The 23,327-nt window shown below is 32.6% G+C and overlaps 2 protein-coding genes across 3 annotated transcripts in view; one reads left to right on the forward strand and one right to left on the reverse strand.

The window, feature by feature from the left end:
• pigeon (gamma-secretase activating protein pigeon) overlaps nt 1-11,676 on the forward strand; it is a 33,947-nt gene extending 22,271 nt beyond the window's left edge. Inside the window, exons 7-12 of the mRNA XM_072531814.1 lie at nt 201-584; nt 1,011-1,172; nt 2,298-2,509; nt 3,403-3,617; nt 9,285-9,488; nt 11,483-11,676. Of these exons, the coding sequence (XP_072387915.1) occupies nt 201-584; nt 1,011-1,172; nt 2,298-2,509; nt 3,403-3,617; nt 9,285-9,488; nt 11,483-11,625 (1,320 nt within the window). The 3' untranslated portion in view covers nt 11,626-11,676. The remainder of the gene's footprint in view (nt 1-200; nt 585-1,010; nt 1,173-2,297; nt 2,510-3,402; nt 3,618-9,284; nt 9,489-11,482) is intronic.
• A 3,516-nt stretch (nt 11,677-15,192) lies between these two features.
• The window catches only part of LOC140441232 (origin recognition complex subunit 1-like), a 49,134-nt gene continuing 40,999 nt past the window's right edge, over nt 15,193-23,327 (reverse strand). For both annotated transcript variants that reach the window (XM_072531820.1, XM_072531819.1), the window contains one exon: nt 15,193-18,747. In XM_072531820.1, coding sequence (XP_072387921.1) covers nt 18,508-18,747 — 240 coding nt within the window. In that variant the 3' untranslated portion in view covers nt 15,193-18,507. The remainder of the gene's footprint in view (nt 18,748-23,327) is intronic.

The following is a 23,327-nucleotide window of genomic DNA, read 5'->3' on the forward strand; positions in this document are numbered from 1 at the left end:
CTGATGAAGCAAACTAATAAAAAGCTGATGATTAAATTTTGACTGTTTAAGTTGGTATATTCAAGAATTTTGTATATTTATTATAATATACACGTTGTATATTCTTAGGAATCTTAAGTTTAAAAATAATGTTATTGAACACGGTTTTGTATATGATAAATTGTAAAATCTTTTTTAATGTATTTCTATGTTATTTCTAGTTAATATGTTGGCATTCAGCTACTCCGTTCACTATAGATTACCCTGAGCTCCTCAAAGAATTTCTTCTGGCTACATCTTATGCATCCGTACAAAAAAATCTTCCCTCAAACGCCGCAAAACTTGCGACTTTGCTTCCAATTACAACTCTGCGTCTTGGATTTGATATGGAACTTAGGAATAACGATTACTTAATCAACCTACGACAAGAAGTACTTTGGAATGCCTCCATGATGGTAATATCGCCCCAACTGCGGATTACTCCATATAAAAGCGATCTATGGGTAAAGTTGTGGGACCATCTAGCCAAGTTATCCAAAGCTGGGTTAAGATTTAGATCTAGTCAAGTATTAGATAAGCTGAGAATTTCCTTGGACTGTTATCAAGTGAGTTGAATTTTGGCTTAGTATTTTGATTGTTATTAAGACTATTTAATTAAAAAGATTCTGAAATTCATAGGCAAGGAATGTGCCTATGATGGCACATTTGACATTTCTGATATTTCAATTTTTTAATATAAAAATCCACATTCCCTTTGCCCTTTATATGTCCAGCTTAATTGGTACATTCAACTGAACTAGAAAAAAAATTGTAACAAATATGATCATGTATTTTAATAGAAAAAAACGAGAGGTGAAGTTAGGTACGACATCATAGGCATACTTCCCCTATTTGTTTTCGTTATTCGCTAATAGTACTTCATTATTGACACAAAAAATGTAACAAAAGGAATTTTTATTCGTATTTTTTAATATTTTTGCATTTAAATTAATAATATTATATAACTTTTATTATAATTTTTATGTTATTAGCCAGAGGCTCTCTCTAGATGTTCTACTCCATTGTCTCCAAGCGGAGGGGCATCTTCTACGTTTGCAGATTTTTTAAGTGGTACAAGAAATCAAACAGATTTTCTGCCTTTCTATGAAATGGATAGTTGTACTGCCAGTAGACAGGAGCATATTATATCTGTGGTAAGATGTAAACATACTTTTTAATACTTATCTGAAATTATTTGTAGTCAAAAATCTGGTTAGGGGAAGTCCGTGAATTGTACGCACCTAAGAATAGTCTTGATACAATTCTGAAATGGGCATATACGAGAATATTCTCTATTGATTAGGTTACAGTCCAAATCGATCAAATATTACAAAAGAATATATTCTAAGCGTAGGAATAAAATGAGATAAAAACTGTTTACGTGCAAGATTATCGACCCTATGCGGTGAATGGCGCGCACCAATCTTAATTAATTAATTATGTAATTGTACCCAACTAGAAATCTTTAAAAAATTTAATACAGTATAGCGGCGGAATAAAAATAAGTGCTACAGCAAAATACGTATATTATTTATTAGAAATTGAAGAAATATAAATATTATGCAATTTACGCAAAAATCATGGACGTAACCTTTGGGATAGTCCACACTACAAATCTCATAACGTCAATTGTTATAAAGTGCAGACTACTCAAGAAATATTTCCTGATGATCATTTTAAACGGATGGAATTCTAAGTTTCTAATTCTATTCTTAATTTTAATTCTTTTGCATGCCGCAAAAGACATACGTCTGTCCTTAAGATAATTCGCCAACGCACTATAGGTGCACGGCACTATAAGAAGAAGAGGAATTCTAAGAAATGATAATGATGAAATCCAATGAAAATAACTATTTTTTGAAGAATGTTTTGTTTATATATGAGTCCTTCCTCACAATTCACATGAAACTAATAAAGGAAAAGCAAAAAACAATGTATTCAATAATTCTAAAAGTATGAAAAGTATGTATTTCTTATTATATTTATATTTAAAAGTATTTATTTTGTTAAAAATTAAAATAAAAAAACTTTCGTTTTCATTTTATTATTCAGCGTTTTAAAAATTAACAAAAATGTACTTTTTATATAAGATTTAACAAATAAACTAAAATTTATTTATCAATACAATCAATAATAGCAGTGTTTTTAATTTAGTGGTTGAATGAAAAAATGCTTAAAATCAACACAATCTTGTTGTCTTTAAATTATTCTTACTTTCACAATCTTCGATTTTTGTGCCTTCATCTATTCTGTGAAATAATGTGTTTAATCATTTTTAGAACTTGAGGGAGTTGAGCATGCATTTGTTAAAACAAACTTCGGACACTACAAGAAAATTTCAAATGACGGATCAATCTGCTATGCACGTTCACGCAGTTGCCACAAGATACGTTGGAGCTCAATTAGAACAATCTAGACAACTTTGCCAAATTGTATGCAAAGCAGCAACGTATGATCCAGCGGAAGATGTCGATAAGGGATTCATTTTAATGTAAGAAAAATTCAAAAGCAAACATTTTTTACATTTCACTTACATTAATTTGATACAAACACAATTTTAGGAAATTATAAATATTTACTGCTTACTTTAAACTGCTTAAATCGTACCTTACAGAAGGTATATATCTAGTAAAGTAAAGCGAAGCTTACACAACACTCTACCCCATCCTATGTGGTGTACCTCAAAATCTACATATTATATATCACTTTAGTCAATTTAAGAACAGGTACATGTCCACAATTTAACCTAGATGGACATTCTTTATCTCAAAAAGATTATGTAAAATATCTGGGTATATACATAGATAAACGATTAATATGGTCTTGTGCTACACAAAACTTTATTACTTTTAATATAAACGGAAGTATAATATTCTATCGATACAGTTTAGAGTCACCAATAACAAACAAAGTTTCTTTATTTAATTAAACAAAATTCCGGTTATTTTGTTCAGTTTAAACCCTGGGATTTTGGATTACTCATTTCATTATTGATTTTTTAGATTATAGTTACATAGTTCAAGTTCAAGTAGTAGATAATGATAATATTCAAAGCACAAAAGTGAATTTAAATAATTAGCGAAAATTTATTTTATAAATACACTGTTGTATAGCATATATAGTATAGTTAAATACAAACGCTCTCAAAATTGGAAATTTTCAATATCAACCATCGTTCTTCACCATATTGCTGTTTTTTTTTTGTGATATATTCTATTATGGATGGATAAGCGGCTCATTTTGATGGTTTTAAGTTGTCTGAATAGAAAATAGACGTATATACATAATCACAGATAATGAGAATCAAAAACTCTTCCTTTAGATGAACGGAGGAACCCTTTTATTAATATACCTTCCTTGTAACAATCTAATTTTTTATTTCAGAAACAATTTGGAAGAAGACAGACGCTATATATTTTTCAAATTACTCGAGAAGTATTACATGGCTGTGGAATCCTTAGCGTTTCCTCTTCCTCAAGGATTTACTTCTTTTTTCACTTATTTAGGATATAGGACAATGGAGTTCGAGATGTTTGAACAGTATGTAGTAAATCACGTTTGCGAACTGCAAGTAGATGTAATGAAAATAATACTGGCAGGTAATATATCATTTATATCTCTATCATCCTCTTAGTCTTTATAAGTTTATAGAATTTAATTAAGCAACATATTCTGCTTCTTTTAAGAAATTCTTACTCCAAATAAATTGCAAGCACCAATCAAATATCATAGTATTAGTATTAGTATATATATATATATATATATATATATATATATATATATATATATATATATATATATTTATAGTGTTAGCATTAGTATAAAATACCTGAGTGGTTAAATGTAAGACATTTCTAAACCGAGAAGTTACAGAAGTGCTTGTAATATAAGAATAATAACATCAGCAATCTATGCCAGTACAAATGTCTTACTACACTACATTTAATCCCAAGATAAGTGCCATCAAAACAATATCACGTTTGAATTATATAAACAGAAATTGAACTTGTGATGCATGTAATCGTTTGGATAAAATCAATATATTACGTCAATATGACAAAATAAGCTTTTCAAATGGAACAGAAATGACAATATAAAAAACAGATTTTTTTTACGTTCATGATATGAATTTTTATAAATAACGTACTTAACAGTTTATGAAGGTACTAGTATACTTTTGGTGTGCAAAAAAGGCATAATTTCGATAAATTTTTTGTAGACTCTTTTATTATATTACAAAGGGCGCCAAATTCAAGACCAAAAAATAATTATACGTCTTTGGCCGACAGTTAATCTTCTGATTGGCAAGTCTGAAATAAAAAATTCAAATGGCAATTTAAAAAGGAAGGTTTCGCACATGCGAATTCACCTCCGTTTATTAAAAAATATAAGAACAAAAATGACGGACTTTTGAAAAAAAAGTGTCCAAAATTTAGCATTTTTTGCACCATAATCAAAAATATTATTTTTTTCATTTTCTGCCTAACTGAGGTAAATTCGCATGTAAGATATATTATCAAGTAAAACACATCAAGATTTATATAAATCGGTGCAGCTAATCTGGAGATTAACTGTCGGCCGTGCGAAAAAAAGTGATTTCGAGAAAAACGCATCTTTTGATTTTTATTAAAAAGCCTGTTGTTCCTCTTGCTGGTCAGTTTTTTAGCCCAACGACTTTCTTTCGTTGCCGCCTTGGTGTCCTTTCGGCCATCAAAATTCGCTCATCATACTCGTTAACATTAACTCATTTTCGGGCAATTCTTTTTCTCGATTTATTTGCATCTTCTTTACCGGTTTTTTTTAAACACACATCGGAACCAGACTTCGCGGCAATTAAAACGTTTTCTAAAATTGCTTAATAAATCGTTTACCGAAACAAAAAGTAATATCCATCAGTGCGCCAAAAAGATCTAAACCGTTGCGACCAGCACCAAGCAACAAGCGCATAACGAAAACCACGTCGCGCCGGTAGATTTCTAAAGGCCGGTTTTTACGCTACGTTTTCTTGTACGTTTTGTGGGTCATATAAAATGTACGACAAAATGTACGTTTTGTCCAGTGTATACCCACTACGTTTTTCTTTCTCACTACGAGAGTCTTGAGTTGTGTGAAGTTTGTTTAGTGATTTTTTTATTATGGAGGAAACACGGCTGCTTTCTTTTATTTTTTCAACTATAACGATACTACGACTGAGGAAAAAGGGGATAAAAAGGGAAAAGTCAAGATGGTCAAGAGAGTGGCTTCTGAACAGAAGCCAGTATTCCCACGTCTCCTTACTAAAAGAACTGAGAGGAGAACCAGATGACTGGCGCAATTTTTTGCGAATGGACACCTCAGCCTATTGTCAATTGCTATAGTTGGTAACACCATACATATTGAAACAAGATAACTGCATGAGAAAAGCCATTACACCCCATGAAAGACTCACAGCCACTCTTAGATATCTTGCAACAGGACGCAGCCTCAAAGACTTGGAATTCACAACCATAATATCCAAACCAGCGTTAAGCCAAATAATTCGTGAAACCTGTAATGCAATCTACTTGGTTTCAAAACAGAACTACTACTAACTAAAGCTAAACTACTATTTGTTTATTAGTTATAAATAGGTAGAGGTTTAAAAAAATGTTTTTCTTTGATTTAAACACCAAAAAGAATAAAATAAAACGTAAGCATTTTTCCCTTTAAAGACTAAAAAAAACTTTTTTTTTATTACGGTCACTATAGTCTTTATTTTTCACTTGCATAAACAAGAAAAACTTTTATACAATTCAATAAATTCCCCGATAAAATCGTGGGTGCATTGCCGCAAATCTGACATTATTAGGCTTTTTTTGGGAAAAATGAAGCGAACTGCAGTGGAGCTAGTGGTCAACTGAGTCAAGATCGGACGACTTGTCTGAACATGTATTTTCACGTAACGTTTTATCCTATCAGTTCTCGCAAAACTATGCTTCTCCCATCATTTTGCAATCTGACCTTGGATTTCATTTCGATTCGACAAGACGTACGTTTTGCTGTTTATATGCCACGTTATAATGTATAGGATTTGTCCTATCCAACAAAACGTACAATAAGATATAGCGTGAAAACCGGCCTTAAGGCTAAGCACATAGTGGAGCGACGAGGAGAGCGGCGATAAGAGCTACGAGGAAAGCGGCGAAAACAAATACATAATTGAACTTAGTCTACCACATAGTGGAAAACAAAGTAGAGAGTCAGGAGCGCGGTCACGAGAGAGGTTAGCGACGCGATCAAGAAAGTTTGTTTTCGCCGCTCTCATCGCGCTTTATACAAACAGATATGGATATCGAAAGATTAATTAGCAGTGTTTTTGTGAGAAATTCTTTATGGGACCAAAAAGATTCTCGTCATTATAATCGTTTTTTGTTAGATAAATTATGGGATGAGGTGGATAGTGAAATGAATTCAACAAGTAAGTATAACCGTGTATAACTAAATTATATTTATTTTATAACCTATTTCTGCAAAAACAAACATCTTGTATGTTTCTTTAATAAAGCTAGCGGTATTAGTTGGCCTGTTATTTTCTCTTGCTCTTACATTTTCGCAAACAGGTACTAACTCTTCATTTTCTGTCCCTCCTGATCAATAATTGTATTGTGTAAAATGCATATTTAATGATATTGTCAGCCACTTCTGGAGTTGTTTCAATTGGTTTCCAAAGAATACGAAATTTGGCAGTATTAATTATACCAAATGCGCATTCCACGACACGTCTTGCTCGTGAATTTCGCATATTAAAGTATTCTTTTTCGTTGTCTTTAAAGATGATTTAAAAGTGGGTATGCTTCATCCCCTATGAAAATATAAGGTTTCTGTTGACGGCAATTTACTATCTGATGTGATGTTTAAACAATTTTTTTCCATTAAATGAAACAGAGATGACGATCTAAATGTACTCCCATCACTTTGTTTACCATAGCCACCAACGTCAATTGTAATAAATTTATAAGTCGCATCAGCAACAGCTTGCAATACTATTAAAAAGAAATGTTTATAGTTGTAGTACATAGTACCCGAATTCACAGGACATTTTACTCGAATATGTTTGCCGTCAATCGCTCCAAGACAATTAGGAGAGTTCCATTTTTCATAAAACTCTCTGGAAATTTGTTGGAAATTAGTTTTTGAAGGAACTTCCATATGTATAGGTTGTAATATTTTCCAAATTGCTTCTGTCGTTTCCCGTAAAATTGCTGACACTGTTGTCGCACCCATTCGAAAAGTAAATCCCAAACTTTTAAACGATGCTCCAGTGGCTAAATATCTGAAAAAATAAACACTCTTGTTATAATTTATGTTGTTTATAATTTTTGTTTGTTTTTAGGATCAGCTGTCAGGGGTAAATGGAAAAATTTACGTGATGAGTTTAGAAAAGAACTTAAAAAAATGCCGATAAACCGTTCTGGAGATAGAGCATCGATATGGAAGACATCTTGGGAATATTTTGAACAATTGAACTTTTTAAAAGATCAGTTTACAGCGCGATCAAGTACCGGCAATCTGCCAGATATTCAAGATAATAATATTGTCGATGAAGATTCAAAGGAAAATAACTTGATTACAGATAGCGTTTCTACAGAACAAAGTATAAAAAGTCAAAATAATATGTTACACCGGCAACATGAAAATACAGATTTAATTCATACTCATTCAACTTCTAAGAGTTTAAAACGAAAACGTCACACTGATTTGAATATAGGTAACGCTTTAGTTGAAATGGAAGAAAATAAACTGAAAATTTTAAAACAGCAGCAGAACAAAACAGTAGATGAAGATGAAAGTTTTTTTTTAAATATTTTGTCACATATACGTACACTTATTCCGCAAAGGAAAATGCTTCTAAGAATCAATATTCAAGAACTTGTCTACAATTATGTATATATGCTCATGAAGAGCCAAATCGAGAAACAAACTATCCAAAAGCTTCTGGAAGTCAGCGTATTACCGAAGAACGTCAAATTAATAATTCTCCAGCATCAACACAACTTTCAACCTTCAATCAAACGTTCTCCAATCCTTCATCGGTTCGGTCTTATTTTAGTAATGTTAATGACGATTTATATCAGGATACTTCAAATTAATAATATGTTATAAAGATTTAAAAACCTTATACTAGAAACACTCAATATTTTTTCTGTATTTAAACTACATAAAATATTAAAAGAATAAAAAAATGTACTTGCCTTAAAGTTATAACCAAACGTTCTGTGAAGTCGATGGGATTGCGAATAAAATTTGTTCACTTTTTAATCAACCTATGCTGAATTTTTTCCAGTATGTAATCAAAAGTTGTAATTTTCATCCGAAAATATGCTTGACATTTATCTGTATGCTCTTGTAATTCCTTATATAAGTGGTAAAATTCACTGTGTAAATGCCTACTTGTATTAATGTGATGACTAAAACTTTTTTTTTGTTGCTTTTTATTTTTCATTAAAAACCAAATTTTTAAAGATGAATTCTTCGTAAGAAATGACTCCATAATTGTTTTTTAGCTCGCTACTAGCAGCTTCACTATGTGATGACGACTCTTTTATATAAGCGCGATGATCTCGCCGCTTTCCTCGCAGCTCTTATCGTCGCTCTCCTCGTCGCTCCACTATGTGCTTAGCCTAATGCTTTATGTACCACGTGAATTTATTTGTCGGTCATCATATTCACATTTGACATTAATTTTGAAAGCAGGACCGCGAATACTGGTTTTGGAAAATTTAATATCTTTGCCGCACTTTTTATATTTCAATATATTCGACAATTATCAGAAAACAAGCGTGAAAGTGAGAATACAATTTATTACTCTAATTTCATCTATTTAACCGTACAATCAGTATTGATTGATAATTTTTTGGCGGGTGCACCAGTTAACGATGTACGTAGCTCAGCACTATGCTGGTTTCCATGATATTCGTGAGATCTACTGGTTCTGCTCATTTTTTTTTATTTTTGTAGTTTTACTCGATTTTCTGTAAGCTGTAGACGTTTTACCGTGACAAATATATCTGTAAATAAACTATAAATACTGCAAACGCGATTGAAAGATAAAAATATTATACACTGTTGTATATGTGGAAGAAACGTATAGCGTTGCGTGCTCGACAGCTGCAAAGTATCGGAAGGCACGTGCGCTCAATGCTGTTTTTGACTGAATTAGAATTCAAATTTCTATATAAGATTTAACCAAAAGTGTACTAGTAGTTACCTGAATGGAGAATCCTAATGAAATTATTTTTATTTTGTAGAAGAAGATGAAAGTAAAGAAAATACTTCTAAGAAACTAAAGTTACTTTCGCTATTACCTAGACAAAGAGCTAAAAGACTGCTTAATCAATGGAACCATCCTATAGGCGTTGTTCTACGTGCAAGAGAACATGCGTATAATATACTTTCAGGAGTTACAGGATTACCTACCAGAAGTAGAAATCAAAATTTACCCAGTATTAAAGGTAGGCAAAATTTTTTTTATCTCTAGGAGCATAAATTAAAATTCTTGTTCTTATTCTTCTTTTTTTGTAGACATAACTCTGTTTTTCAATGTGCCTCCAGGAAGTTGTCGTTCCATCGTTTTCCAGGTGTCGGTTTGTGGTATTCAAATGATTTCTCTTGCACTTGCCTCATTATAAATATAGCATCGGTGCATTATCTTTCCGACCTAAAACCTTGTTGTTCTTCTGCTAGTGTTATAACTTAATTCAGTTTATTTGTTTTCTCTTTGGTTGTTAATTTTAGTGTTGTGTTTACTAATTTAATTACTCTGTAATTTTCCGGATCCGATTTGTCTCCATTTTTGAAGAGAGGTATTAGCATGTTTGATCTCCATTCTTTAGGAATTCTGTTTTGTTCTATTATTTTTTCGATTAGTTTTAATAGTTGTTTGGTCCTCTGGTCCTCCGTACTTTAGGAGTTTGTTTGGTATTCTGTCCTCTTCTATAATTTTCTTACTTCTTCCTCCTTAATATTTATTTCTTCGTTTGTAGTCACCTCTGGTGTTGGTGGTTCATTATCGTCACCTTCAGCAAATAGAAAGCGAAAGTAGTCTGCCCACGTTTCCTTCTAAATGTATTTCATTTTTATTAGTTCGTTCATCTCTTTTCTTTGTCCCCTAATCATTTTTTATATTTCTTTTTGTTTCGTAGAAGTCGTGTTCCATCTGTTTTGAGAAGCTCTGCCTGTTCCCTTTTTATTTGTCCAACTAAAGTATTCGTTTCATTTATGATTCGTTTATAGTGGTTGTATGCCTGTTGTGTTTGTTGTGTTGTAAAAAGGTTTCCTTCTTTTCGTCACATTTTGTCTTCAGTTCCTTTCTAAACCATGCGGTATTCTTTTTTTAATATGTTAGGGTTCGTTACTTTCCTTTCTCCAAGTGATTCTGTTGCTACGTTAATTACGTGTTATTTTTGAGTTTTTCCCAGTTTTCCTCGATGTTATCGTTTTCTAATATTTCATTCCTAGCAATTTTCTCTTATATTCTTTTTTGTATAAGTATTCCATGAATTTCGTATTTAGTCCTTCAACTCTGATTTTTGTTTGTATTGGCGCCGCTCTCTTGGGTGTGAATTATTTCATGATGATTCTTATTTTACATAATACTAGGCTATGGTCGGTACCTACAGCTGCTGAGTTGAAGCATCGTACGTCAATTATTTTTGATCGATGTATATCTCTGTTGGTTAAAACATAATCTACCATAGATCTTTGTACACGGGTGATATTGAATGTATATTTGTGTTGGTCTTTCTGGTCAAAAAAAAGTGTGTTTGTAAGTTCGTTATTCGTGCAGAAATTTATCATCAGTTCTCCATTTTCGTTTTTAACATTCTCATTAAGTTTTTGCTTAATTCCGGGTATCACGTGATTGTCTATTCGAGCGTTAAAACCCCCAATATTATCATCTTCCCTCTGACTTGATCTATTGGTTGCTATTGGTTGAGACTTGTTATTTTCTGGACCGTATACTCGATGCGGTTCATAAATTATAATTAAATTGGCATTTTCTCTACAAGATCATACTGCAAACGATGGGCACTTCAAAATTTCATGTTAAGCCTTATGTAGATCTATCTTCCTTGCATGCTTCAACCAATTTTTTTATGAACGTCGACATTTTTATAGTATTTTTCGGAGCTATTGTACGTATTACTGTAGATGTTAGCTTTATCTTGTTGGTTTTTTAGTAGGTTTTCTTTAAATTGAGATTATTATGGTTACTACTAACGTTTATCATATTGGAAATAAAAAAATTCATTACCTTAACTATCTTCTTTTATATTCAAGATTTTTTAAATGATAATTATTGAGTGCCTCTAGCAGTAGTTATTCGATTGTTCAACAACTCAAAACGTGCTCAAATATACATTAACAGTTAAAGAATTTACCAAAAAAATGAAAAAATTTGATCAATTTACTCATTTTTGGTATAATTTTAAAATTATTTTTTTAGGTTTAGGTTCATTTTCTTCGAGTAATAACATGTCACCATTGGATACGTTCCTTGATTTACTGACGGCTAAGGCAAGCTTGACCGATATAGACTTTGGACTGTTAATCGAAGCCACTGAAACTTACATTGAAGATGTTTTATAAAGTCAGTATTAAAATACTAATTAGGTACTGTAAATAAATATTTAAGATTGATTCTTTTTGTTTTCCTCTTCTATTAGATATGTTCCACAGAAGCACGGATATACAGATATATTGGAAGATTACTATTTAAAATTGGGTGTAGAACCATCAAATCTGATGTAGGCATTGTAATTTGACGGTTCAATTATATAAATAATCAGAATATTTTACCATGCGAACTATTTGCATTACACGCTCACAGTTATCGAGAGAAAGCTACGACAGTATAGGAACGATGAGTTGCAGGATCCCAAAGGTTTGTGAAACCTTTGGGACATAACTCCAAGTGACTCAAACGACATTATTATGCCCAAAAATAGTCAACTGTAAAAATATAGTTGTTGTATATTGTATATTGAAATGACAGGCGTAGTGTCAATATTCGTTGTCGCCTTGGTCGCTGTGAAAGTCGTTGATAAATATATTCACAATCACACACCATAGCTATCGCCTCACTACGAAAGATCAGCCGTTGCAGAATAACAATAAAATATGTGACTAAGAATAACACAATAATAATAAAATTTTCGGTAGGAAAGATTATCCACCAAGAACTAGCTGGTAAACTGGGACTTCTCCAAACCGACCATCTTCCTTATTATCAATACGTCCCTGATAGAATGCTTGAAAATGACAATTATAAACTTTACTGGGACCGCACTGTGCTCATAGACCAACTAGTGGCACATAATAGACCGGATCTTATACTAGTTAATAAGCTTACTAGACAGACAACGCTAATAGATGTGGAGATACCTAACAATAACAACCTGCGTGTTAAATACAACGAAACTAATGAAACTACTACTGAAGTTATTCCGAACAGCCTCTTAGAGAACTTAACAACTAGGTCTTAATGAACATCTCTATGAAACCAAGCAAAAAGCAGTACTGCTCTCAATATCTAGATCGTAAGAAAATTTTGGGAGATTCTCCGACGTACCTCACCTAAGGCTCGATAACACGGAAAGAGTCCCACCAGTGGATGAGTGAATTTTCGCCTTAGAGGGAGTGTGAAACGTATGGCTAAATCTGGATGAAAGTTTAGGTGAAGAAATGCCGATACATCCTAGTACTATCCACGAATGTTCAGAGACGCTATTAACATACCAAAAACACTCTATTAAATTTAATTGTAAAGAAGATAGTGCTTCGAAATACTAAACCTATCCACAGACGCACTGAAAATTTCATTACAGGTTGAAATCAACCATCAGAGACGTAGCAATCAAGAACGCGAGAGATAGCGCAGCTATAGTCTGGTCGCTCAACTTAACGTTCATTAACGGAAAAATGCAACATAAAAAGTTCTACCTGTCACTAATAATAGCACAAATAGACTTACTGTTACAGACTTCTTTCATTAAAAAAGAAGAAGAATCATGAGTAATGGGAGTGTATATTCATAAATTTTAATTAAAGAACTTTCTACTATTTAGTTTGAGATCTTTGCAAAATAATGATTATTATACTAAAATTCATGGGTGGATCGTGTGACTAATGTTGAGGTCCTACGTAGAATAGGCAAGGAATGCGAGATTATTAACACCATCAAAGAGCGCAAACAAGAATATCTTGGCCATGTTATGAGGAATGAACAGAGATACGGCTTGTTGCAACTCATTCTTCAGGACAAGGTATTTGGAAAGAGAGGACCAGGGAGAAGAATATCTTGGCTTCAAAACCTGAGAAAGTGGTTTAATACATCGACAACCGGACTATTCAGAATATCAGCAAGCAAAGTTAGGATAGCCATGTTTATCGCCAACATCCGGAACGGATAGGCATCGTAAGAAGAAGAATACTAAAATTAATAGACAGTTGAGACTGGGATCACTATTTTACTTTGTGTACATTTGCTTTGTTGTATACCTAGTAACTTCCAGCCAATTACATTCAAAGTCAAAATTTATCCATTATAGCAAAAACTGAATTACTGAATTTCTAGGCACCAGGAACTGGGATCAATGATTCGAGTATCTTCTTATTGCGCCGTCTGCTTTCGAAGGTTGGCGATCCAAATTGCAATTGGAACTTTGAAAACTGCTGCGCGAAAGATTGCTTTCCAATCCATTTTGAAATCCGAATTGAGTGTCATTCATCTGAAACTCATAATTCTTGTAAATTCCTGTATGAATAATTCTGAGAAAAGTTTTAAGGGTAGTAGACATCATGCTTAGGTTAGGTTGCTTAATATTCGATAGTCATCGCAGTGTGAGGCATTGGATTTTTTGGTAATGTTACGAATGTTGATTTTAGCCTGTCTGATAGGATTTTACCTGTGTCATATATCTTATTGAATAGTGCTGTTATCAAGCGAAGGCTTTTACTTTCGTTGTCTGCAATTAATTTAAGTATTTCGACATTGATATTGTCTGGACCGGTGGTTTTTCCGTTCTTCTGAGCTTTTACTGCATAAATAACTTAATTTGTTATTTTTAGACCTTTTCCATATATTCGATCATCCGTAGATGGTGGAGAACAAGGTCTATCGAATTTAAAAAGCAAATTTTTTAAATTTTGGCGAGAGCATTTTTGACAAATTTCTCAAACTGTTGCTAAAAAACTTAATATATTACTGGTTGTATAAAAGTCTATAAAAATCATTTTATGGACTTCAGAAAACGTAAAATAAGCAAATTACCTAAAATCTAATCAGATCCGACTCGAATGATCATGTTGGCCTGCCGATAAATATAAAGAGGGAGGTGATTTTAACACATTTATTCTAACTAAAATCTAACTTTGACTATCTTTCAAGTCTTTCACAAGACAGAAGATACCTTGTACCTCCTTCAACGACTAGCTTACACGAATTTGTAAATGTTTTGTTTTTACGTGACTCGGGGTAGAAAAAGAGAGCTGGTACCTAACGTCACAGATATCGGGAATACCCCTGTAATGTCCTACCGTACCGTACCGCACAAGCCATAGACAAAAGAAAGATTGGCGTACTTGCCTGAAATTTAAGTAGAGATAATACAGGTAAAATAATCTTTGAATGAATAATTATTAACTGACTATTTTGTGAGAGTTGTAGACGAAACGCGTATAAAGGGCCTCGTATTATGCACTAAAAGGCATGAATGCCTGTCTTTTTTTCTGTAAATGCACGTCCTTCTCCTTAGTTTCCCAATTACCCACTTAACTGTTTTTGGAAGCTTCGAAGTGGAGTAAACATACTAAGTGGAGTAGTAAACGCAATCGCAAGAATGTTTCTTAGTAAAATAAAATGAAATGAAATCAAATACAATTAAATTTAAATAAAATAATAATAATAAAATGAAATCAAATCAAATAAAACCAAATAAATTTAAATTGAAATAAAATAAAATTAAAAAAAAATTAATTTAAAACGATTGCTTTGTGCATAGATGATAGGAAAGCTATGCTTCTCCTCCTCGTTCACTCCCGGAGTACCACATCCCGTTTTTATTTTTGTATGTTTATTATACATAGTTTGATTAAGTTCAGAGTGAACAGAAATGTTAAAAAGTCGAGTGGCAATAAAACCATTACTAATAATAAGTTAATAATATATTACAAAATAGTAAAATACAAATTTTCGACGGGTTTTTTGTTTATAAAACAGTGCCGTCTAATCAATTAAAACCTGTTTTTTAAATACCATTCAATATAAAAATAATAAAAAAAGGAGAATCACAATAAACTTCGTGGCCGTAACAATAAACGAAAGTACTTTAAAAAACAGGTAATAATAAAATGACTCAAACTTAACCTGATCAAGTGAAAATTATCATTAGGTACTAAAAATAAAATATGAAAAGTAAAATTCTGTAACTAATATATACAATTCAAAAATAAATAAAAACTAAAAGAAAAATCACAAATAATTTTCTAAATTTTTACGTTTGTTTAAAAAAATTGATAAACTTGGAACTCTTCTCAAATTAATTAATCAATATGTCAAGTTTTGCATACTGTAAAATAGAGGGCACCACTAATCGAACGTCAGTTTCTTCGCCTTTGGCCAAACTAAATAAATTGAAATATTTATTTACAACGAACTATCAAGTTGATAAACTAGTCGAAAAATAGAATAAAACCGTGAAAATGTTTGCGTAGAAATTCAAACGTGACGGAATTTATGTTAGCAGGTGCACTAAAAAAGGCAGCCAGTCAAGAAAACTTCTGCAAATATCAACATGTGACTTCGAAAAACAGAGGCATAAGTAGGAACTTTAAAGAAAGCAATTAAAAAAAATTGCAGAAAGAATTGTGTACACAAATATTCCCTTTGAATATGATAGATTTTGAAGAACACAATATAACTTAACCGAATTGGTGTCAAAAACTGGCAAAACATTTACACACATCGTGTACGTGTACAAAATCGTGACTGATAACCAATAGTGGATTTATTGATATGAGGCACGTAAACGGTAGTCGGTTGTTTTGGCGTTTTCCAAGATGAGGAAAATCCGTCAAAAATCATAACTTCTTGAAAGTCTTCAAAAAGATGATAGCGACTAAAAGATCACAGAACTGTTACTACTGATTGGTAAACAACCATTTTATTAAAAATGGGATCATCAAAAGGCTTTCATCAAAAGGCTTTCACCTGCAGGAGCGTAAAAATAGCTGATGTCTCCAAGAGAGAGGCCAAGGAAGTCCTAATTATTAATTATTAAATGACTTTGTCCGTAAAATTAGTATTTCTTGAATATAAATTTTCCGAATTTGATTTTTTTGGAATAAATTCCAGGAATATTTTATTTAATAATGCCTTATTCAATATCGTATTATCCAAAATAACCTTTAAAATCCATTGTTCTGAAGCAACTTTCTTGTGGCATTTTAAAGTAATAACTATTTAAATGGGAATAAGCCACAATTAAAGGTTAAAGTACGTTTATTGACATTTCAATTGACGAATGTCATAAAACTAATTACAATACATTTTAGTTGTCTTGAAAAAAAAAATTAAACAGTTTGGAAAGCTCGACCTTCGATAAAAGAGTAATGTGAGTAATGGGAAAATAATGTGACTTTTTATTCTGGTCAGTATAAAGAAAAACCACCATTATAGAGCAATAAAAAACAAAATAGATCCCATCCTTATAGAAGCCAAGCACTTCTCTAATAGTATGGATGTATCACGGAGCTAAAAGATTCGGATCAGTCCTTCATATAATATACAGGAATAAGAGCAAGAATTTCAAGTACAAAAAAGAAAAATGCTACAAATACTGGCTACAATATAAAATTTTTAAAAGATCCTCGAAAGATAGAAAAATATCAAAGTTATTTCGAAAATGAAAAAACAATAATTGAGACCTTAACATTTAGTGACCAATGGGATATATATCAAAAGACAATTAGCAAGCGGCAGGTAATCTCAACGGCATATAAGGTCTTACACCACACGACGGTTCTGTGTAACACGTACATTAAAGGAAAATACGAATTGTTAAAACAATAGATTATGAAAGAATTCCGATTATTAAATGAACAGAGCAAAATAAGAAAGTTTACTGCACAAAAGTGGAATACCTTTTATCTCCTCAAAGGTTAAGAAACAGTGCTTTCTAATAGGACCTTCTTCAACGTAAGAAGTAAGGAATACAAGGAAACCTCTCAAGGCTAACAGGTCTTTATGAATAGACGGCATTTCTGTAGAGCACTATAAACACGCAGACTTATCCTTATACTTCAAATTTACAATAGAATAGTTCATTAATATAAGAGGATTATTCACATTACGTCAAACTCGCCATTCTATGACACGTGTTTCGCTAGTTTTAGCTCTTCAGATAGACCTGCTGGGTGAGACGGAATAGTTAAAGTTTGGAGTGAAGACCAAATACCCGAAGAATGGCGAAGAGTAATTATTTGTTCGGTACATAAAAAAATAAGATTTAATTTTCCTTTTCCTCCTTTTTATCTCTTTCACAGATGTATAACCTTCTTGAATATAGTGAACAAGATATTGTCATATAGCCGTCTCACACGTGAAAGAAATATGTACTTGGTAAATACAAAGCTGGTTTTTGCCAAGTATTAAATTTTAATACCTGGTAAAAATAGTGAATTTTTTTCAAAAATCAAATATCAAACTACATAAATGCCGTAAAATCACTTTACCAAGACAATGAATGTAGAATAAAAGTCGGACAAAACTACTCGGAATAGTGTAAAATAGATAAAGGACTTCGACAAGGATGCTGCCGGTCACCAAGCTTATTTAAACTTTACATAGATGAAACCCTAAAAAACTGGAACAAGAAATGTGGTCATATGGGATTTTATCAGAAGACAAAGACGACATCGTCTACATGATAAAAAAGCTGGAAGAAGAATTTGAAAGCTAGAATCTGGAAATTAATTATGATAAAACACAATACATGGTCATTGAAAGCACAGCAGACCTGGGAATAAGTAACAACTCAATAAAACAAGCAAATGAATATCAATACTTGGGAGTAACTTTAATAAATACATATGAAATGGATATAATAAAGAAAGGAAAGACGACACTGTTTTCTAACATTGGCACTTCTTGAACCAAGTCAATTGAGTTTTGTGAAAACTTAAAAAAGTGTAACTTACTTAAATTTTAATTAAAACATACAGCAATCAATTTTGGTCAAGCAGCAGTCAAATCTATCAACAGTTATAAACAAAATAAATCAAATTTATTAACAATAATTCGATTACGTCAGAACAAACTCACTTCAAAATATTTCGCATGTTTTCAAAACATGTAAGTAACAAGAGTGTCATAAAATTTAAAGAAACATTTCTGATTCAGTAAAACTTACTACCTAAATATTTGAAATCCTGAGTATATAATATTTAAAAATTAAGATAAAAACTAAATGTTTATCCGTTATTTTTCTGTAGTGCGTAATACACGTCGTCAATACTAACATTAAGAATAATTTTTTGGTGAATATTATTACATTTTTGATCGGCTAGAATTAATCTAGAAGCGCTTAATCTGCAAACGGCTCTTTGGGCGATTGTAGACGACACCATTTTGAATCCTTCGATAGCTGAGCAAGTCACCAACATTTTATATACATCACAGAAGGTTGTTTCTTCAACCCCAGTCCTCTCCACCTAGAAAAATAAAAAGATATTATTAGTTCGAGTCGTAAAATTATTTTTCGGTTGCACTATTATCTTGTGGTCTGATGTTTCTTGAAAGTTACCTATTAAACCTCGATCCTATTTCTAATATTCTTAACTATGATTAAGAAGAAAGCATTTTACAACTGAACGTGAGCATCAATTACATTGTATCAAATGAATTAAAAAACAACCGCTAGACTAAAGAGCGAGGTAATACATCCAAAACAGCATACTTTTTGGAGATGGCCCAATGAATCCAAAAACATATGGTAACATAGAGTTACGCTGGCATAGAGTTCCAAAATTCTAAAATGGGTATCAAGAAGGAATGGAAGATACACACACCCAAACTTATATGGAATTACCATGTATTTCAAACCAATATCTATTTGTTTTGAAAAAACCTGTTATTGTTGCGAAAAATAAAGGTTTTTATTGAAAATAAACAAACCAATAAAACAATCAGATAACACAGTTCGGTACGTTATAGATTATTTGCTTCAGTTGTAAATTGAACGAAAATATGCCTTATGTGGGGTTAACGGATGTGCAAAGGGAAAATATTATTGATCTTGTGGAGCAAAGAATGTCTCAGACGGACATAGCTGCAGTGGTAGGCGCAACACAGGGCGTTGTCAAAAACCTATGCTAGGTGTCAGGAATTAGGAACGCTTGGGAATCGACCAAGACAAAGTCGCGAAAAAGTAACAACGGATCGATACGATCGTTTCATTGTTTAAGTAGCTAGACGAGACCTAACAATTTCTCACACGCAGCTCCAAAGGCAACTTTTGGAAGCTACAGCTGTAAGTGTTTCAGTTGAAACGATAAGAAAAAGACTTGGGGCCCAATGACTATACAGCAATAGACATGTTTCCGAGTTATCCATGCAGCACATGATTAACCGCCTGATGTGGTATTTTCTGACGAAACCAGGATTTGTCTAAACGCAGATGACCGACGAGTTCGTGTACTTGGATTGCTAGGAAGACAAACAAGAACGGAAACTGCCAGATCTATTCACAGATATAAAGGAGGAAGTGTCACGTTCTGGGGAGATATGATCGGTAAAAAATCTCCTTTAATTTCCATCCAACCAACCGTACAGCTCTCAGGTATGTTGACTTGGTTCTAGAACCTGTAGTTAGACTCTGGAGAGGTGCAATGAGCGAAAATTTTATTTTCATGCATGATAATGGAGTGGCCTGATGTTAACCCTAGGAGCATTTGCGGGATACGCTTAAAAGAACAATTAGAGCTCGCCAGGATAATCCACAAAATACCGCACAGCTAGTACAAGCTGCTCTTGAAGAATGGAATAACCTACCATAACAAAATGTTAACAATTTGATTAAAAGCACGCCTTTGCGAATTGAAGCTTGCATAAGGGTTCGGGCTACGGGTGGTAACACTGACTACTAAAAAAACATGAATAAATAAAAACAATTTAAACATTATTCGTTTTACACTTGAATTTTTTATGTTATTGACTTGAAACCAAATAGTTTTAATTTGTTATTACAAAAATTTACCGTTTTCTTTAATGTTCATGTATTGGTGATTAAATTGCTTTAAAATAAATATTGTATGTTTGTAGCTAATTCGTTTGAAATTAGCTGAAGTACTATCGGTTTATAACAAATGGTTTAAAAAAAAAAAACAACGACCATAATCTAATAATAGAGTAGTAAAGTCGATGCTTTCCTCAAAGGGTGAAAATTTTTACTAGATATAAATCGTCCACTATCATCTGGCATGTGTCTGATGCTATACCATAAATATTTGACGCTTCCGCCGATAAAGAAACCAATTAAAGAGCTACTTCCCAGCAACATTGTTTCCGGCAATATCTTAGGCATTTCAACAGACAAAACGAGGGGAAAAAAATTGAAATTAGTTCGAAAGTTCAAATATTTGCTATAACTATAAATATGTATGTAATTTCTTATTTAATGATACATCTCGCTTCTTGAACTTTTTCTTTTACTTATTTATTGCAGATAATAACGATACAGAGCGATGCTAGATCATGCCGAACTTATCCATCTCTAACTGAAGCCATTTTTACCCAAATTGAGTACCTATAGGAAGAGCAGTTGGAATTGGTATTTATTGGAGATTTGCAGGATGCAACTTTTATTAAACTGCCTTTATTGGAGAGAGTTGGCACTAAATACATGAATGTTTCTATATTTTCTTGGACATTTTAAATTGAAGAGTGTAGTATGTACCATTACTTTTAAAGATCTAAAATAGCTTAAAATTAAGGTGAAGATTGTGTATTGGTATCTATAATCGTTTAGGTTATGTTGCATGACCTAAGATGCGTATTGTGGTTCATTCCTAAGTTGTCCTTTTAGCCCAGCCTTTTTAATAAAGTCTATTATGGCCTTTGGTGACACTTCTACGAATCCGTAGGGTCCGAATTGATATCGTTCAAATGTCATCCTATCCAATCCTGGTCAGTTACACAGAAAGTATTCATGTCTGTTCATATTTAAAAGATTTTTGGATCTCTTCTTCGAATATTTATGTACAAAAGCCTTCGAATGTTTAAGACCCACTTGTTCGTACCAGTTGTTCACGTTTCATGGGTTCCACCCAGTCCGATATAATTCTTTTGGATGTGGCAACGAAAGTTATTGGTCTATTAACGTTTCCTTTTCCCCTCCCCTGGCACGTAGGTCCGATTTTTCGTTCCCTTCAATACCAGTATGTCCAGGCACCCAGACTAAACTTAATTTGTTACTTTTCTTATTCGAATCAGATTCTGTCGACAGTTCCAAACTAACTTGTGTGAGACTTATACCAGGTTAGTTTCATATTTTTTAAGCCATCCGTGTGAGCGTGATGACGTCATCGAACTTATTTTTGAGGTAAATCTAAAAACTTTTACTACGGTTGAATAGACATTTACATGAACTTTCCAATGATGTATTACAATATGGTCGAAGATGGTAGATGGAACAAAGAAGTCGGAAACTGGCGACCGTACGATGCGAAGAGACCAGGAGGAAGACCTCAAATGCGCTGGAGCGACGATATCAAAAGAGTCGCAGGACCAATGTGGAAACGCCTAGCACACAACAGGGATGAATGGCGAGAAATGGGAGAGGCCTTTATTAGACAATTCGGATAGAAAAAGGGCTATAAAAAAATTACAATATACACATTTATTAAAAAAAGAACTATTTATGACGTCATTACTGTCACACAGATGACGTTAAAATAAAAAAATTACATAGGGAAATGCCCAAGTAGAAATAAAAATAGATCCCTTTAAAAGGATTTTTCTCTAAAGTTAAGGATTTTCGAAATATTGAATTTAATCCGTTCTAAAAAGATCGGCTTTCGATATACTGAATTTATTCCGGACCTCTAATTGCCGGTTGACAGTGCGAGTGAGAGTCCATAAAATAAATGTAAAAGTCATTATTCTGAAATCGGTAGCTTTATAAAAAATCCTGAAATAGGTCGAATTTTATTTCCAAGTGAGAGTTATACCAGGTTAAAATAATTTTGTTACTGCTACAGATAAACCAATTAAATTGACATTTTTTATTTAAAAAATCGGGTTGCGCCTCCGCCAAAATTCCTCCGCCTCCGACTGTCAAAGCCACTGAATTTAGCCTGGGTCACTGAATTTTTTTGTAAAGTGAACGGTTTTCTAAATATTGAATTTATTCAATGTAAAAAGATCGACTTTCGATATACTGAATTTATTGCAACGTAACCGTGAGAATGAGAGTATTTATATATATACCGGTATGGTGCATACAATAGAAGTGAAAAATCGATTCGATTCCAGTGCCTTTAGTGCCGCCTGGCTGGCTTATATAATCTGCATCTGCAGACTGCCTGTATATCAGAATTGATCTCTCTTTATTCGTTTGTAAGATAATAAAAAAATCGTTTATTTCATAATTTTCTACTCAACCTACTTAACAATAAATCGAACAGTTTTTGGCTTTATTAAAGAAAGATGATTAATTATTGTACCATCTTACACACAATAAAAAAGTGATAAAACGTATATTTTGCCTTTTCATCCATTTTAAATTGAAATCTATTCACAAAGTGACGAAAATCAAAATGCTGTTTCCTTTCAATTTTTTACATTTGCACACAAAATTCAAAGGAGAGTTAGAAAAAAATCCAATAATAATACTCAACTAGGAGTGGAATACGTATTCAAATCTGTTTTTCGTCGTTATTTGTGCAAAAATTTATTCTATAGTGGGTGCAGTTATCTGTTTTTTTATTTGCAAGCTAGATATATATATGTCTTAATTCGTTTTTGCCATTATTTCTATCCTCAAAATGAATAAAGATATCCTTACACCGCCAATTTTTGAGTTATTTTAGACCTTCAAAAGTAATGATACAAACATTCAACTTTTCATTTAATTTTTTAAGAAAATGTATAAAAATGCATGCATTTGGTGATAAAGTCATCTAGGGAAGGCATTAAACATTACTGGTTAATTAAATCCTATAAATAGCAATTCCAAAGAGTCCCACACACTTCGGGTAAAAATTACCTTAGTTACAGCTGGATAAGTTCGACA

Source organism: Diabrotica undecimpunctata, chromosome 5 (genome assembly GCF_040954645.1).
Source record: "Diabrotica undecimpunctata isolate CICGRU chromosome 5, icDiaUnde3, whole genome shotgun sequence".
NCBI lineage: Eukaryota > Metazoa > Arthropoda > Insecta > Coleoptera > Chrysomelidae > Diabrotica > Diabrotica undecimpunctata.